The sequence below is a fragment of the Apium graveolens genome, chromosome 6, assembly GCF_009905375.1.
Source record: "Apium graveolens cultivar Ventura chromosome 6, ASM990537v1, whole genome shotgun sequence".
NCBI lineage: Eukaryota > Viridiplantae > Streptophyta > Magnoliopsida > Apiales > Apiaceae > Apium > Apium graveolens.
Genome location: NC_133652.1, coordinates 109,520,483 through 109,536,323, shown reverse-complemented (window position 1 = coordinate 109,536,323; position 15,841 = coordinate 109,520,483). Strand labels below are relative to the sequence as shown.

Sequence of the window (15,841 nt, the reverse complement as noted above, 5' to 3'; positions counted from 1 at the left end):
ACAGTTCACATTTTCATTGGGTGATAACTCTCCCCTTGTACCCACCCGAGGATTTAAATATTTCGGAGAAGTAATCAGTAATTATCTCCTGAATCCCTTGTACATTGTCCACCCACTCCCCATGTTTATTCTTTAGTCTATCAATCTGACTTGTGATAACTTAATTACAAGTATTGGTTTATGTTTAATGATAGAGTTTAATGATAAGGTTGGTACATGTGCAGGGAATATAATATAACATAAATGGTTTTTATATTATTATTAACTTACTATTTTTAGTGACGTAGAAAAATGAGAGAGACGTTCCAAAATAGAAAACGTAAAAAATTGAATGGGATAGAGCGAATATACAATAAGCCGTCTAAAATGAACAAACACTTGATTGATGTAAAAAAACTTTTATAAGTAACCCGTCTGTCTTGATTGCAAGTTGGTTCCGGTTGAGGGATGAATTAACCATTTTGCCCTTTATTTAAAAGCGCGCATTGTCGGTGTTGACAATAGACGAGCGATAAATTAGACTCGAATAAGAATCAAATTTCTTTCTAATGCTAATAGGAATTCAAATTCTATTTCTACATGAATTCTAATTCCGTGTCCACAAATGTAACTATCTGTCTACATATTTGAGTTATATAATCAGATCAGGGGTTAGGGATTGCGTGAATGATATTATAATGATGGAAGAAGAGATGAAACAATTTGCATCACTGTGTTTGTCATCGAAATCAACATCCGCAGAAGTTGTAATTTCAAACTATGATCTGTTGTCTGAAATCTTATCTTATGTTCCAGTAAAAAGATTAATTTGCTTTAAATCAGTTTCAAAACAATGGCTTTCTCTTATTTCAAGTGCCAGATTTGCTATGCTTCATTACCGCCAATGTCGATGTACTAGTCGTACCTCAGCTGTGTTTTTAGAATCCGAGGTTTTACTTAATAAGATGGATAAACACATGGTGTTGATAAATTTAAATGGTGAAAGTGATCAATCCCACAAGAATCCTTTTAGATACACCTCCTTTTCGCATGACACTTTTGATCCTAACAAAGTGCTTATGTTGCAGTCTTGCCATGGCTTACTGTTGTGTCGTACGGGGATTGTTGTTACCCATGTACCTCGTCCTCTGTTTCATTATTATGTTTATAATCCTACTACCAATCAACTAGCTACTATTCCTATAAATTGGAGTAACCGTGTAACCATTCATGCTTCAGTTTTAGTTTTTGATCCTTCAAAGTCCCCTTACTATAAAATTGTTTTTTGTATTCATTCACCACATATGTGTCCACACAGCAGGCGCTTCGTGATTTATTACTCCCAAACTAAGACTTGGAAGACTTCTGCACTAGGGTCTTTTATTCCGCCTGTTTATTTAGCTATGTTTAATTTTGCTTACTTCAAAGGCTCCATTTACTGGATAACCACTTCAAAAGTTGATAAGCTAGTCTTGTCTTACAATGTGGATGAGGACACTTTAACAACATTGCCAAGACCTCCGGAAAAGGTCTCCAGCTTTATTAGAAGGAGTTTTTATTTTGGGGAGTCTGCTGGTCATTTGCATATTGCCGAGGTTTTTGCTTGTGCTGCCTCTTCATTGGATGTGTACCAACTTAACCCTGATCACACGGGATGGTTTCTCAAGTTCAAGGTTGATCTTTATCAACTTTCAAAAGACCTTCCACAGATGAGAAGCAATATGTATACATATGTTGATGAATACGCGTTCTCCATTCTCTCTCTGGTCAGAAGTAGAGAAGACTTTGACGAGGATTCTGTCTTGGTACTGGAAGTTCCGGGGAAGGTCATAGTCTACAATCTTGTTGATCAAAGTTGGAAAGAGGTACACAACTTCCGCCGAGCTGATAATCCTCGGCATTGGAGATGGGAAATTAATAGTGCCATTGACTACAATGAATCTCTGGCCTGTGTAAACACTGCCTCTTTCTGGTAAAAGAAATCTTAACTGTTTCATTACTTTTATGTTCAAAGTTCAGTTTGGTGGCATTATTGATGTGTGTTTGCATAACAGACATAGTTTATTTGTTTTTAATTAATTAGTAACAACTGTGTGTATGGACTTGACATAAGTTTATTGTTAAAAAAAATAATTTCTTTTGCTCTACCTGCACCTTAAGAATGCGTGATTTGAAATTCTGGTTGGGGAAACACGTTTTCCTAATTACCAAGATCAGCTGAGATACGACTAAACCAAGGACAAGAAGGATTACATATAAGGTTAACTATGATGGGTTTGCTTGTAGGTGCAGGGCCTATGAACATATTATAACTTACAAGCTTACCTACAATTTGTTCTTATCTATTTATAATTTTTAGTCTTCTTTGATGTACTCTTTGCTCCTGATGAATACTTGTTACTGTTTAGTCTATGGAGGGCTGTGGAGTTGAAATGTCCCAAGCAGATTATTTACAATGCTCTTCAATTTCTTTTTTCATGATTGCTGAAATATATTTCTTGATATAAGCGTCTGATGTAGGACAATGGTTAGATCTCGGCTGAATATTGGCACAGCAAATATCACAGATCCATTTTAACATATTTTTCTAATCATATTCGGCCTGACTAATTATGTTTCTTACAATTGTTTAAAGTCTGATACCTAACAGAACTAGGTATTTTGCTACCATAATAGAAGGTAAACATTTTGCATTTATGTGCAATAAATTTGTAAGTACCTACTCATTTCCATCAATTTATAATAGTTTGTTACACCCTTTTTCTGAGAAAGGCGAGTTACAAATTTTTAAATACTCACACCTTTATTTTCCTCCACTAACCAATGGGGAACGCAGAAACTTTCCTGGATTTTTGAAGTCTTCCATAACAGGTCAATAGTTTTTTGTCTCTTTGTTCAGTATCTCCCATATACAATAGTAACAATGTTAGGGATTTTAAGATCAACAAATTTTTTTGCTTCAAATGAAAATGGCTCTCTCGTGTATTGTATTTTGATTATTTATGTTTCAACCATTTTTGTATTGCCCATATTTATGTATTGCTATATTCAATGCATCCAGTAAAAGTGTACAGAGGTCTTCGATATCCCTTCTATATTCTTCTAGATCTTGAAAACTAGGATATATGGTCGTAGCTAATTGCTGCTCTTTGATTGCCGCTTGAAAAACCAACAATTTGTTGGTCACACTTTGATTTTCTGAAGGGGTGATGGCCCTATTTAACCCTTTCTAATACGAAGTTGCTCAAAATACCCCATAAAATAAGGCCCGATATGCCTACGCTTAATCGTGCTCCGTGTTAACATATTACGTAATCCCACTCTCTCCGTCACCAGAATACGTGATACCTTCTTCGGAATCAGATTGATACAATACACAGTATTCCGTATTAGTAGTTAATACACAGCACCGCAGCAGGGTGTTGCCATCAACTGGCGGGTAAAAACAAATACAGGTAAAAATTTATCGTGGTGTCTTCTTTCCTTGGTGTTTTCCACTTTCCCTCTTTCCTGCACTTCTGTTGCCACCCACCACTGTCCATCACTGTTAGTTCCCCCATATATCCAATATCATCGTACATCCCAACAAAATCCACCCACGTACTGTTATATACATAGAATTTTGTACCTTCATAGAAATATCTATATGAGCTCATCTTGTTCGACTGTTTGTATACCTACAATCTAATTTTCCTATTTGAGATACGGAACGGGGGTAGAAAGGGCCACACATCCATAAATAGGACCACATGATCTCATAATCGGGTATTTAGGACATTTTCTCTTTCTGAAGTCATGTCTCCATAAATTTTTTGGGACACATAACTCCTGTAATATTTTTTTTATTCAATTTAAAAGTTTCTTTTGTGTTTTAGTATTAGGGTTATATATGTATTGGTTTTCTAAATTCAGGGTTTGAATGTGGCATTATATACATTTTACCCTTCACAGACCCCGCTCTAAGCGGGTTATACTAGGTACGTTTGGTTTATACATGTATGTATCAATTTAAAGTTTTTTAGTTATTTAAAGTTTTTTTATTTATGTATCTCAATATCTAGATCTCAAATCTTGCACTCAATTTTATTTATTTTTTGCTAGATTGGTGTCTTCTCAGGGTGGAACAAAGAGCGCATTTTCAAATCACCAGATGATCCTTTTGGAAAGGTTGGTGTAATTGGAAGCGGAAAGGGTTTAAGCGAGTTTCAGAGGAGGGAATTGTAAGGGAGCAAATACCGAGGGCACGGATGAGTAGATAGCTGAGAGCCTATTTGTTTTTTCCTTTCTGTATTTTCTTCATGGTTACAGAATTTCAATTTAGTCTTAAGCTGCACTGATTATTAGATTTATCTGTGGATTTGGAAATTATAAATGTTCTCTCTTTTTGACCTTGTGATTAGAACTGTAGTTAAACCAGAATATTATGAAGCTTGCATTAAATCAGAATATTGTGAAGTTTGTATTTTGTGTTAGATCTATGCATAAAAGGTGTTTGAATAAAGTTTTCCATAATTACTTTAATTTGATTTTTATGAGAATTGGTGAGAGTTGAGACAGGAAATATATGTATTTGTGTTGGGGATTTGTTTTGTAGGTGTAACTCTGATGAATGTGAAGATTAATGGACTTACTTCACGGCCTCATGTTTTTGATTTGGTAAGTAAAGTTTAGATATTTTTGAATAAATAGAGATTTGGGTGTTGTTTGGATATCGGATAAATTTTAGATTTGGAGTTTTTTCTGTAAATTTTTAATATTAGTGATATTTATATATTAAGATATGTCGTATCTCCTTAAATACTATATCTCCTGCACCCTGATCCCTATATCATCATATCTTTTAAAACCTGCATCTGATATTATTCCACCAGTTTGAGGAGTGCATTAAAGATTGTGAAAAAGCTGTTAAAAGAGGAAGAGAACTCAGATCATATTTCAAGATGGTTGCAAAAGCTTTGACGAGGAAAGGAACTGCTTTGGTGAAAATGGCTAAATGCTCCAAGGACTATAAACCTGCTATTGAGATATTTCAGACAGCTTTGGCAGAGTATCCTAACCCGGATACGCTAAAGAAGCTCAACTATGCCGAGAAAGCAAAGAAAGATCTGGAACAACAGGAATATTTTATCCGGAAATAGCGGACGAGGAGCGCGAGGAAGGTACTGTATTATTGTGTTTCTTTTTACGTTTAGTTTCCCATATAATGCACTAATGAAATATGCTCTGCTTCATGAGTGGTTGGTGGATCTACCTCTCTGACCAGGCAATGAATTTTTTAAACTGGATAAGTATCCTGAAGCAGTTAAGCAGAAAATATAATATTTGAGAAGAAATCCAAAGGATCATAAGGTTTTTAATAATTAATGTTATTAATAAATTGTTTTCATATAGATTTTATGAAATCATTTTGATATACATTAGGCAGTTAACAAAAACTTGTTACTCATTACTGCAGGCATACAGCAACAGAGCAGCTTGCTCACAAAACCAGGTGCAATGCTGGAGGGGTTGAAAGATGCAGAAAAGTGTATTGATCTCGATCCCACCTTTTGTCATGGTTTACTTGTATTTTTAGGGTTTTTTGTATGTTTTTGGTATTTTCTGGTTTATAAGTACAGAAATGTAAGTAAACAGCTAGAATTAGAGATTATAGAACAGATCAGAGAGAATCAGAGAGAGATTAGAAGAGAAATAGGGAGATTTAGATCAGAATTGAGAGAGAGACAGAGTTTAGAGAGAGAATTGAGATAGAAATCCTAGAGAGAGAAAGCAGTTATAGAGAGAGAAAGAGATTGGTGGAAATAGATTCCTTTTCATATATTCAACATAAGAACATTCAGTAACAAACAGGTATTTATAGGCATATACATCCTCTAACTAACTCAGCTAAAAGACATAAAAGCCCTTTACTCCTAACACCAATTCCTGTACTACTACTAGACTGCATTTATACTGTACTGATAGTATTTATATTCATAACAACCCTTCCCCCTTAAATGCAACCAGGTCCTCATGGTTGACAGAAAGCTGGAAAACTAGTCTTGATTAAGTCCTCGTCCTCCCAGGTAGCTTCATCCACACTACAACCTCTCCACTGTATAAGCAACTGATAAACCACCTTAGCATTTCTCAGAATTTGTCTAGTGTCCAATTGACTCAAAGGAACTAGCTCAAAGGTGCCTTGCTCAGACACTTGAGAAAGTTGCTGTAGAACCTTTCTCTGCCCAATAGCTTTTTTCAGCTGAGATACATGGAAAACAGGGTGAACCCTAGAAGTAGCTGGTAATTTCAGCTTGTAAGCAACAGTTCTCACTTTTTCCTCAATTTCATAAGGACCAAAGAATTTAGCTGCTAACTTCAAGTTTTCCTGATGGCCACTGTCACTTGCCTATAGGGTTGTAACTTCAAATAAACCCAATCTCCTGATTGAAAGGATCTCTCAGACCTCTTGGAATCAGCATAATGCTTCATTCCGACTTGTGTTGCCTCCAATAATTCCTTTAAGCAGCTCCATTGTAGCTGTTTAGCTTTCAAGAACTCCTCCAGACTATGCAGATTAGTTTGATCTCTGGTCTGCCATGCTAAGTGCCTTGGCTTACTTCCATACACAACTTGGTATGGAGTGGTGTGAAGTGCAGTGTGAAATGTAGTGTTGTACCACCACTCAGCTGAGGCTAACCAATTTGCCCACTCCTTAGGAGACTGGTTAGTCATACCCCTAAGATATTGTTCCAAACACTGATTAACCCTTTCAGTACTGCCATCTGATTGGGGATGATATGCAGTACTGAGATGCAGCCTTGTACCAGACAGTTTAAAGAGAGTTTGCCAGAACTCACTAAGGAATAGGCTGTCCCTTTCACTTACAATGGACTCAGGCATCCCATGTAACCTATAGATATGTTCAAAGAAAATTGCAGCCAAGTTCTTTGCTGATATAGGATGAGACAAGGCCATAAAATGACTGTATCTACTGAACCTATCAACAATCACCCATATCACCTCATAGCCTTTAGATTTTGGAAGCCCTGTAATAAAATCCATAGCTATATCCCTCCATGGTTCTTGGGGAATACATAAAGGCTGCAACAACCCTGGGCTTTTGACTGTTTCTTATTTAGTTTGCTGACAGACAGGACACTCCCTTATCCATTGGCCAACATTTTGATTGATGGTAGGCCAATAAAAATAGTTCCTTATTCTCTTGAGAGTAGCTTGCCTTCCTGAATGACCTCCAATACTGTTTGCATGCAATTCAGCAAAAATCTGTCTCCTTAACTCTCCCTGATTACCAACCACCCATTTTCCTTTATACTGAAGTAACCCCTGCATCATATAATATTCTTGTGGACCTTGTTTAGTAATTGTACACTCGGTGATTAAATCCTGAAGTTGCACATCTCCATAATAACTTTCTATGATCTGCTCCATCCACAGAGGAGGCACCACTGATATATGAGAGTTTAAGCTTGCTTCTAATGAATTTTCTTCTTTTCCCGGTAGATTCACCTCTTGTCCTTGCCACTGAAACTGCATAGTATGCTGTTTGTAATTACAGTTGAAGTCGCCTAGTGTTGACAATCATTCCACCCCCAAAATCATTTCTCAATCCTTCAAATCCACCACTTGAGCAGATGTACGGAATGTTATTCCATTCCAAGTCCACTACAAGTGTGGACATTGCTCATAACTAATGATAACTTCTCCATTAGGCAAATGCATCTGTACCTGATCTTGAGACTGAATCTCTAGATTTAAGTCTCTACATATTTGAGAATAAATTATATTCTTAGAGCTACCCCCATCAATCAAAATCTCAATTTCCCTGTCTTTGATCATACCTATGAACTTAAGAGGCTGAGTATCTTTGGATTCCATATTAAGGGCTGCTAATATGATTTTCTATTCCTGCCAATCTAACTCTTCTTCACCTGGAGCCTCATCAAACTTTGGTTCTCCTTCATATTCAGTTGACACTTCTTCTTCTGTCACCATTAAGAAAACCTGTGGTTTCTTACATTCATGTCCCCTCACAAACTTCTCATCACAATAGAAACAAAGTCCTTTTTGTCTCCTTTCCTCCCTCTGAGAGTATGTAAGTGGCCTTGGTTTGGCAGTGACAATTTCAGTAGGCCTAGGATTCACTAGGACAGAAGCACCATTATCCTTGTTGACTGAAATGTTATTTCCAGAAGTATGTTTAACAGTACTACCCAAACTATTGGAAATCTTAGAGAATCCACTGTAACTAGTGTTTTTCTTGGATTGAGTGTTGAGAGTTTGCTCATAGAACCTGGCTAACTTCAATGCTTGTTCCAGGGTAGTAGGTTCCAATAGCCTTATCATTCCTCTAATATCTGCTTGCAGAACTCCAATAAAATTTTCCAAAAAATATTCAGATGTGAGACCAGGAATCTTCAAAAGTATCTGTCCTCTACACTTCTCAAATTCATCAAAGTAAACCTCTACTGTAGAAGTCTGTTGCAACTTCTTAAATTTGTCAAATACTAATTCAGTATCAACCTCTCCAAATCTAGCTAGGAAGGCCTGAGTGAACTGTTTCCATGTTGCATTTTGTCTACCAATCATGAATGACTTATACCAGGATCTTGGAACTCCTGTCAAATGCATGGCAGCAATAGCTGCTCTTCTCTTATCACTTACTTCAAAAATTGTGAAATATTCTTCATAATCTCTCAAACATTCCACAGTATCACTACCCTCTTTATATACAGGAAAGCTCAATTTCAAGTGCTTCAAACTCTGAAACTCCTTCTTGTCTATCCTTAGTTCCAGATCCTCAAATTCCTCCTCTACAGACCTAAATTCCAACTGTTGGCCCTTCCTATTCCTTTCAAAAGCAGCATGTGCTGGATCCTTAAACATTCCTTTCTTCTTCTCTGGTTTTGGAGTCTCAACATCATCCTCTGATGATAGATCTGAATTATGAAGCTGTTGTGTCATAGCTCCTTGCATTCCTGAAACTAACATCTCAACTGCTGCTTGCAACCTTACAATTCTGTCATCTGAACTTTCTTTAGCACCTATTACCCCCTGCTGATTTCTAAGAGAAGCTTGCTGAGATGATTCAGCTTACTTAGCACTTCTAGTGTTGTAAGTCATCCTTAATTCCTTTACAATAGCAATCAATATTCTCCAATACTGACAATAACAAAACTACAGCCACTACAAGTACTAGCCTAAAGTTGCTTCAGCCTTCAATACAACAGTAACATAAGGAATAGTTTTTTTTTTAACCTAATGATTCTGTAATCTCTTCAATATCAATCACAATTGATACTAGCTAGTTCTAATCTCACATCAATAAGCAAAATCAATCAGAAACTAACACTTATATTTTCTCTTAAGAACAGATCTGTAAGTAGAGATTGAAATACACCTGGATTGAGTGCAAAATTCAAGTTCTGAACTTTGAGCTGCGATTACTGAGTACCTAGGCTCGATCTGCTCGGAATTGAGTGCTCAACATGTTTGAAGCAGTGGCTGATTTAGATTTAGAGCTCTGATACCAATTTGTCATGGTTTACTTGTATTTTTAGGGATGTTTTTAGTATTTTCTGGTTTATGAGTGCAGAAATGTAAGTAAACAGCCAGAATTAGAGATTATAGAACAGATCAGAGAGAATCAGAGAGAATCAGAGAGAGATTAGAAGAGAAACAGAGAGATTTAGATCAGAATTGAGAGAGAGACAGAGTTTAGAGAGAGAATTGAGATAGAAACCCTAGAGAGAGAAAGCAGTTATAGAGAGAGAAAGAGATTGGTGGAAATAGATTCCTTTTCATATATTCAACATAAGAACATTCAGTAACAAACATGTATTTATAGGCACATACATCCTCTAACTAACTCCAGCTAAAAGACATAAAAGCCCTTTACTCCTGACATCAATTCCTGTACTACTACCAGACTGCATTTATACTGTAGTGATAGTACTTATATTCATAACACCTTTGCCAAGGGATATACCAGAAGAAGTGTTGTCCAGTTTCTCATGAAAGATTATAACAAATCTTTATAAACATATTGAGCAGGGTTGAAGCATGATCCAAACAACTAAGAACTGCTGGATGGTGTTAAAAGGTATGTTATATTGATTTTCTAGTAATGAAAACGCTATCCATAGTGTAAAATATTTACTGATTGCTGCATCAATTGTTTGCAGATGTGTGGGTCAAATCAACAAGACCAGTTGCGGTGATTTGAGTTATGAGGAAAATGGAATTCCAAATCTACCTTATGTCCATCCAAATTTGAGTAGTCCGTCACAAAGTTCACTTCAAGTTCCTCATTCTTTTACGTCGGACAATGAAAGCAGAAAACAGTCAAAAAAGTGTTTTTTTTGCTAAATTTTTGGTGATCTAATACTCTACTCTTGCTCTCTCTGACGTTGTTATCTCTGTGGCAACTGTAGTCAATAATTGTCAAGTTCGCGGAAAAAATGTTGATAAAGTGATTACCGGAGTATTGGGTTGCAGGTTATCAAGTGTCAAGAAAAAATATTAGAAGTTCCCTGTTCCCCGTCAACACCTGATCTAAATTCGAAGTCTATGTTTACATGTTCTTCAAGTTACATATGTGATTTCAGTGAAAAATCATGATAATGTATGTAGCTGTAACTCAAATATATATGTTGGATAAGCCGTGAGATACAATTCATAAAATCAATAGCTCTCACCAAAATAAAATCCCTAATAACTAAAAGCTCATAAAAAACCCAAACTTTACAAACCCAGAAAATTCTGTAATTTCTGTTTGATTTAGTGGCAACTATACATGCTGTGTGCTAAAACTACAAGTATTGCTCTTTAATTATAACCTTTTTAATCACAGGTAAATCATATAGTTTGCTATTGTAGAATAACAAACTTTATGCAACAAAACTTACATGTTTGGAAATATAACCTACCTGGCTCCAGCGTGGAGATTATAGTTTCTATTTTATCCAAATTCGTAATTTTTTATTGTATATCTAAAAAGAGCAATCATCCGTGATACGAAGATGTACTCATTCTTATCTTTTAAGGTAATTACGGCAGACTGCAATTATTCTACCTGTTTGGCTCCAGGTACAAAGTCTTATATGATTTAAATTTATAATAGTTTTCTTATGTTAAGTTGGTCTCCTTCCTTTAACATTTATATGATATCCAACTACATGTGCATAAGATATCTACTGTGAGTGATGATGTGCTACATATATTTTTATATGACCTGTTGTATTTGTATAGCAATTAAGGAATATGGAAAGTGGATATGAACTCATTCAATCACTCACTTTGGTGATTTTAGATTTTAATTTTAACTTTTGTCCTGCGGATCGAGACATTATATTCATTTCTGATTAAACTTACATATACTGTCATATGGTTAATTCTTAGATTTCTAGAGTAAGCCACAAAAATTCCTAGATTTATGTGACAGCAGTTATCATTCCGATCTCACTGCCGATCATCTCAGGAAGGTCCTTCTCCTCTAACAACGATCAGAGTCAAACTTTGAGCTATGTTTGCCCATATTAATTAGACTGTTATTTTTTCTATAGCTATTTTCATGTCATTTTTCTCGGTGCATAGTCCCCATAAATTTATGATTTATGAAATTAGCGTGCCTTTCTAAAATCTCCAGTTGTATTCAGGTGCTTTTGGGAGATGTTGGAACCGGAAAATCAAGCCTCGTTTTGTCTTCCAATTTATTGAGTTTCAGGTAATCCTATCATCTTACAATTGTTTTCATTGGGTTATATATGTATGGTTATGTATTGGATTGATTTTTGAAGCTTTCGATTTCAATTGTGTTTAGGTTTTGTCGATTTTAATACTCGAATAATTTGTTCATTAGTTCTAAATTTACAGATTCATAAGCCTAATTGTCTGTTCTCTGATGATGCTGTGAACAATTTAATGCTTAAGCTATGTTTGGTACATAGTTGACCACTTGAATGATCGCTCACAACTTCGTGGATAAATCACCAAGTTACCTGAAGGCCTTTACTTTCTGCTTTCCATCTTGATATATTTTTAGCTTGGACAACAGTTAAGCCAAGAAAGGTAAAAGGTAGAGTTGAGATATGCTTAACAATATAATCAGAGGAATTTTACTTTTGAAATTTGTTTACAATTTTTATTGGGAATGTAGATATTAACAATTTCCTAATATAATTCTCACTTTTTATATAGATGAAAATTCAAGTATATTAATCTTTTTATAGACTGCCATAAGAAACCATTGCTATAAAATTTTGAGCAGGTCACCCTTCAGATGTGATACCATTAGAAGGTATACTCATTTTAAATAATGCTCGCGTCCGAGATCTGATGAATATGAAGATATTTGTTGATACCGGTACTGTTTTCTCCTTTCCCACAAGTTGAAATCTTTTTAGTTATATTAAGGAATTAATGATAGTCGGTCAAATTCTACTCTGTTTTTTTCTCCGAGTCACAATCTCTTTATTAAAACAAAGTATAAACATAATAAAAAAAATTAGTAGGCACGTAGTCTCTGGACTCATGTACATCCATTTTTTAACCTCGTCTATATGGATCCAGATCTAGATAAACAAAGTAATTGATATTTGATTTATTAATAATGACCCACTTGATTTATGTGAATTGTCAAGGGGAAATAAATTGTCAAGTTGTCAACTGTTGAGAAGAATAGAACTGATCTATAAGGCATGTAATTGAATTATTAATTCCCATGCCATTAATAGTTTCCTCCTTTCCTTTATGACTTCATGTTTGACGGTGATATGTTGTTTGTTTCAGATACATGGTCCAATTCCTGGTGGGAGTAGTGGCGTAACTGCTGGATCTGCGACATCAGTACCTACTTCATCTCTTCCTGCTGCAACCATACCTGTTGCACTTGCACCTGCTAGTGGGGGTACTCCAAATGCCAGTAAAAAATCTGGGGTGGCTCCTGTCAAGATCAATATTGATACACAAAGCGGTTCCAACTATGATGAGCAGAAAGGTACAGGAGGTCCAAGTTATGACACTTAGAGAGGACTAGTAGTTTCAAGTTATGATGCACCACAGAGAACTAGTAGTTCCAATTTTCGAAAGACATAGAGGTACAGAATTGTGATATATATATATATATAAGAAGTTACTCAAATGATGAGAACCCCACTATTATGTGAGAATTAAGATCTAATCACAGGCACACTTTTTATTTTTAGATTAAATCTTAACAACTCAATTTATATTTATTTTATTTTCACCCACCCACTCACCCCCACACCCACCCACACCCTTGTAGCCCTCTAATCTCTCACCCATTTTATCCCCTCTTTCTCTATACTATACATACAAGATACAACCTATATACACACATCTACACCCATCCACACATAAGTTTCGTTGCCCCCCTCTCTCTCCTTCATCCCGCAAAATTTCTATGTCTTAATTTCTGTTTTACAAAGCTTTTTGCAACCTAAAGGACGTTATTAGATCTTATATATTTAGTCCATCTCAATATGAATCGACCATGGTACCGTCGATTTATCAGACAATCGAGTCGGAATTGGTTCATTCTTCGACGTCGATTTCATATTCCGTTGTAACGCGATTTATGTCTATAGTTCAATCTCTGATTGTAACTAATTCTAAGTTAGTGATTTTCGTTTTCCTGGAGTTTGTTTATATTCATATATGGTGATTTTTTTAAGAGCTTGTGGTTGGCCGGAAATGGTGAAAAAGGTGGGTGAGGCCAGAATTGATGAATATGTGATATTGATTTTTCTGTGGTGGTTATAATATATTTTGTAGTGTTGGTGATTTTTGTTATGATTTTATTGATCGGAGTTAATGAACTGAGCTATTGGTCGGATCTGATTGGAAGAAATAGAGGTCGAGTATAGTGATTTTCGGTTGACGGTGGTGATTTTTCGTTTTCTTGCGGTGATTTTTCATTTTCTGGTGGTGATGATTTTTGATTTGACGGTGGTGATTTTATGTTTGTTGGTGGTGATTTTCCGGTGGTTGTCGGAGTTGGTAGTGGTCGGAAATGGTGATCATAGTAAGTCAGAGGTGGCAGGTGGTAAAATTAGAAAGAAGATGATGATAAAAATTTTAAATATTTAAATTAATGTGTGGTGAAGATTAACATAAAATTTAAAAATGAGTGGTTAAAATTGGTTCTCATATCTCACAATAATAAGGTTCTCATTTGAGTAAGACCCTATATATATATATACTATACTAGACTATTATATTAAAGACGGAAATTGAAAGTTTTGGAACGGTCCTAATTCTCCTTATATATTTTTCATAAATTTGATTATTATTTTTAAATTATAACTAATCAATTACCTTTACCAACTACAAAACCATAACTGAAACACCTCTTTTTTCAAAATTATCCCGAGCAAGTCTATTTAATAAAATATAATATAATAATAATATTATGATTATTAATAACTAACCAATTACCTTTTGCACTTAAAACACGTTACCTTCTTATTTTTCTTACCAAGTCAGTGTTCTTTTCCAAAGCTAACATCGGTACTACTATTTAAGGAAATAATAATCTTATAATTATTAATAACAAACCAATAACTCTTTTCAACCAAAACTCACTATCAAATTCAATTCAAACCAATGATAAGATTTTAAAATTTTCAATTCATATTAAATTAAAAAACAATATTAAAGAAAATATTGTTGTTGAAATAGTAGCTTTTGAGCGTTACCAAACGCTTTTATGACAACTTTTCAGCAAAAAACTTTTATAGTCGTATTAAACATAGCTTTGGTCATTAATTTTTTTCCTTGCGTAAAACGTTTGAGGGTCCGGAGAAATGTATTACTCCCTCCGTCCCACTGGGATGTTTACGTTCACTATTTGCACGTATTTCGATACTTCTATAAAGTATAGTTTCATAATGTTTTTTTAAAAAAAAATTGAATAAAAGTTTACACATAAAACTTTTATCCAAAAAAAAAGAATTAAAAAAATATTATGGAATTATATTTTAAACGAGTATTGAAAAGCGTGCCGAAAAGTAACTTAAACAACCCAGTGGGACTGAATGAGTATTAAATATAAAATATTATTTATAATATGTAAGTTACATCCATGGCAGTTTAAAAATTATAGTTTTCCAAAATTTTGATATTGATATATAAAATATAAAACTTAGTTAAATGCGTAATAATTAGATTATTTTCTCAATGGAAAATTATAATTCATAAAAAATAAATATACATCTGTGTTATTAAATAACATATATATTAAATACATTTTTATCTGTGTTAATAGGAAAACCATTATATTTCATCTCCAAATTGAAAATCATGTCTATTTTTTATTTTCTTTTAATCGTAGGGAACCTGCAGCCGCTACCCTTCGGGTGCGCACCAGGTAAACCCCACGGGCTCACGCAATAGCCTGCAAACCACGTTAACTAGGGTAAACCGCATTTAGGTAAACCAGGGTAAATCATGTCTATTTTTAGATATGTTTATCATGGGAAATTTAGCTAAGATGGTTAAATTGATCTTCTATGCATCTATCTATTATATATAATGAGTAGTGCTAGGTGCCCCAAATTTATACCCCAAATTTTATATCAAATGATTTGGAACACACATGGCAGGTTTTGATTCGGGAACGCATATGTATACACGCGTGGTCCATATTATTATTAGAAAACTTACAAGTTACAAGATTGACACATCAGTATTTGGGAAAATTTTGGGGAAAATATTTGGGGTTTTTAGCATTTTCCATATATAATAGAGCAACTAGGGGTTGCTTGAGACAATCTATTTTTTCTATCGAAATTCATTTGATACCACACAATATCTCTTCTATATATAATAAGAGAACAGGAAT

General features: G+C 34.8%; 2 protein-coding genes across 29 annotated transcripts; both read left to right on the top strand.

Moving 5' to 3' along the window:
- The first annotated feature begins 504 nt into the window (after window positions 1–504).
- On the top strand, window positions 505–4,417 carry LOC141664239 (F-box protein At5g07610-like). 3 transcript variants are annotated; one of them, XM_074470144.1, is made up of 3 exons: window positions 505–1,951; window positions 3,892–3,956; window positions 4,081–4,417. In XM_074470144.1, the coding sequence occupies exons 1-2, from the start codon at window positions 678–680 to the stop codon at window positions 3,896–3,898; spliced, it is 1,281 nt and encodes a 426-aa protein (XP_074326245.1). In that variant the 5' UTR covers window positions 505–677; the 3' UTR covers window positions 3,899–3,956; window positions 4,081–4,417. The 3 variants fall into 3 exon arrangements, with proteins under 3 accessions (XP_074326245.1, XP_074326246.1, XP_074326248.1); XM_074470145.1 differs by lacking the exon at window positions 3,892–3,956 and having other exon boundaries at window positions 506–3,434; window positions 4,081–4,416; XM_074470147.1 differs by lacking the exon at window positions 3,892–3,956 and having other exon boundaries at window positions 507–1,951; window positions 4,081–4,415.
- A 94-nt stretch (window positions 4,418–4,511) lies between these two features.
- LOC141664240 (uncharacterized) lies at window positions 4,512–13,799 on the top strand. Of its 26 annotated transcripts, none has more exons than XR_012551912.1 (10): window positions 4,512–4,635; window positions 4,851–5,138; window positions 5,243–5,328; window positions 5,435–5,506; window positions 10,033–10,081; window positions 10,164–10,831; window positions 11,637–11,704; window positions 11,911–12,048; window positions 12,248–12,343; window positions 12,769–13,799. XR_012551912.1 is itself a non-coding variant. In XM_074470148.1 (3 exons), the coding sequence occupies exons 1-3, from the start codon at window positions 11,001–11,003 to the stop codon at window positions 13,003–13,005; spliced, it is 372 nt and encodes a 123-aa protein (XP_074326249.1). In that variant the 5' UTR covers window positions 10,838–11,000; the 3' UTR covers window positions 13,006–13,799. The 26 variants fall into 26 exon arrangements, 1 of the variants encoding a protein (XP_074326249.1); XR_012551900.1 differs by having other exon boundaries at window positions 11,854–12,048; XR_012551906.1 differs by having other exon boundaries at window positions 11,840–12,048.
- The last annotated feature ends 2,042 nt before the right edge of the window (window positions 13,800–15,841 follow it).